At 38.5% G+C, this 1,938-nt stretch overlaps 1 protein-coding gene across 1 annotated transcript; it reads right to left on the bottom strand.

Moving 5' to 3' along the window:
• Positions 1–201: 201 nt before the first annotated feature.
• Positions 202–1,359, bottom strand: LOC126661799 (uncharacterized). Its single transcript, XM_050355665.2, has 2 exons — positions 970–1,359; positions 202–782 (listed from the first exon to the last, which is right to left on the bottom strand). The coding sequence occupies exons 1-2, from the start codon at positions 1,028–1,030 to the stop codon at positions 202–204; spliced, it is 642 nt and encodes a 213-aa protein (XP_050211622.1). The 5' UTR covers positions 1,031–1,359.
• Between the last annotated feature and the right edge of the window lie 579 nt (positions 1,360–1,938).

Genomic DNA, 1,938 nt, shown 5'->3' with positions numbered 1-1,938 from the left:
AACAAACAATAACGACCAATTCACAATAATAAACGGGAATATCATAAGCAAACAAACAATACTTCTCCAACATTTAATCAACCAGTGCAAAAATATAAATTCTCAGTATTAATACTAATTGCAAAATAAATATTAACCTAAAAGGTTACAACTGTTGAAGCATAACTTTGCACAAACAAGGTAACTCAAGTGTGTCAATCTTCAGTCTGAACCACCAGACTGCTGCTTCTCCAGGGGTTCATCAACAACTTCAGGTTCATCAACAACTTCACTTTGCAGCACCTCCACTGGTTCACCAGGACTTTCAATCTGCAGCACCTCCATTGGTTCACCGGGACCTTCAATCTGCAGCACCTGCACTGGTTCAGCCTCAGCAACAGCCTGCAGCTCCAATGCATCATCCCCATCTTCAAGTTCTTTCAACTCAAATAATGTTTGTCCAAATACAGGCCTTAGGTTGCACACGTCATCACAGCTTAACTTCCTAACATACACATCAACACTACCATCTTGTGCCCCAGCCAGTGCCATGTCCATGACATGGTCATCGTTTTCCATAGGAATTAATTCTTCAGTATACATGCCAGCCCGCCTCCAATAATACATTAGCAATCCCTGAACCTTCAATTCAAGTAACCACTTATCTAGACTATTTAATCCTATATCCTCAATATGAAATTTTCTGACAGCCACATCCTCATTAAAATAACCAAACCATTCAAAGTCTCCATTGTAGTTAAGAATAATTTCAAAGACCTCAAAAAAACGTTCTTCACTAGTAGCTGCGCAAACCAACAAATTTAAAAACAAACAAACAATTTTCAATTACTGAACAAGTAAAACCCAAACTGAAACAACATCAAATGACAAACTAGAAACAAAATACCCGCAAAAAACAACATCCCATAAAAAATCAACCCCAAAATTCAAAATAATAAAAAAAAATAACAGAGACCAGAAAAATCATACCTTTTCGTTTCTTCCCTTCTCTTTCTTCTTTTCCCAATTTCGTCGTTTTTTTGGATCCCATTTTCTGAAAATTAACAGAGACAGACAAGACAAAAATTTAAAAACACTTCGGTAAATGAAAGACAATGTTGAACAATGGAGGAAGAGTGGGGAAGAATGCGAGAAAAATGAGAAAGATTGAGAGAAAAATGGGAAAGGAACTAACCCTAGGTCAGTGTCAGCGAAGAAACGAAAAAGCGGCAGTGAGGGGAAGAAGACGAAGCGTGGCGAAAATATTTGAAACGAAAATAGTGAAACGGAAGTGAGGGGAGCGAGTGGGGAAAAGGAAAAGTAGGAGAGAGAAAAAAATAAATTACCGCGGTTACTTTTCAGTTTTTTTTTTTTTTTTTTTAATAAAAAGTCAACTGACGCATTCTTACACAAGCAGCAGGTGTCAGACATGCATGCAGGGGGGACAGGCGCCGCCATTTGGTGTCCGGACGAGAAATTGGATGCCACGTCGACAGAAAACGAAAAAAACGGCGATATTTGGTCTTAGGGGGTTTTGTGAGCGCCGCCTCAAAGTTCAGGGAGTTTACTGCCCGTTTTTTTACTTCGGGGGGTTTAGCGCCCGCACCCCCAAAGTTGAGGTGCCATGGGTGATTATTAGCCAAGCCAAACGTTTCCAAACGTTACGGAACAAATCCAAAAGTTTCACCTTTTTAGCAATTTAAGCCAAACGTTTACAAAAGTTACGAGACAAATACAAATGTTTCCCCTTTTTAGCGATTTAAGCCAAACATTTACTAACGTTACAAAACAAATCCAAGCGTTTCACCTTCTTAGCCATTTAACCCAAATGTTTAAAACGATACGAAACAAATCCAAACGTTTCACATTTTTAGCGATTTAAGCCAAACGTTTACAAATGTTACGAAACAAAACAAAACATTTCACCTTTTTAGCGAATTAAGCCAAACGTTTACAAAC

Source organism: Mercurialis annua, linkage group LG8 (genome assembly GCF_937616625.2).
Source record: "Mercurialis annua linkage group LG8, ddMerAnnu1.2, whole genome shotgun sequence".
NCBI lineage: Eukaryota > Viridiplantae > Streptophyta > Magnoliopsida > Malpighiales > Euphorbiaceae > Mercurialis > Mercurialis annua.
Note: the sequence above shows the minus strand (reverse complement) of the source record. Positions and strands in the feature narration are given on the sequence as shown.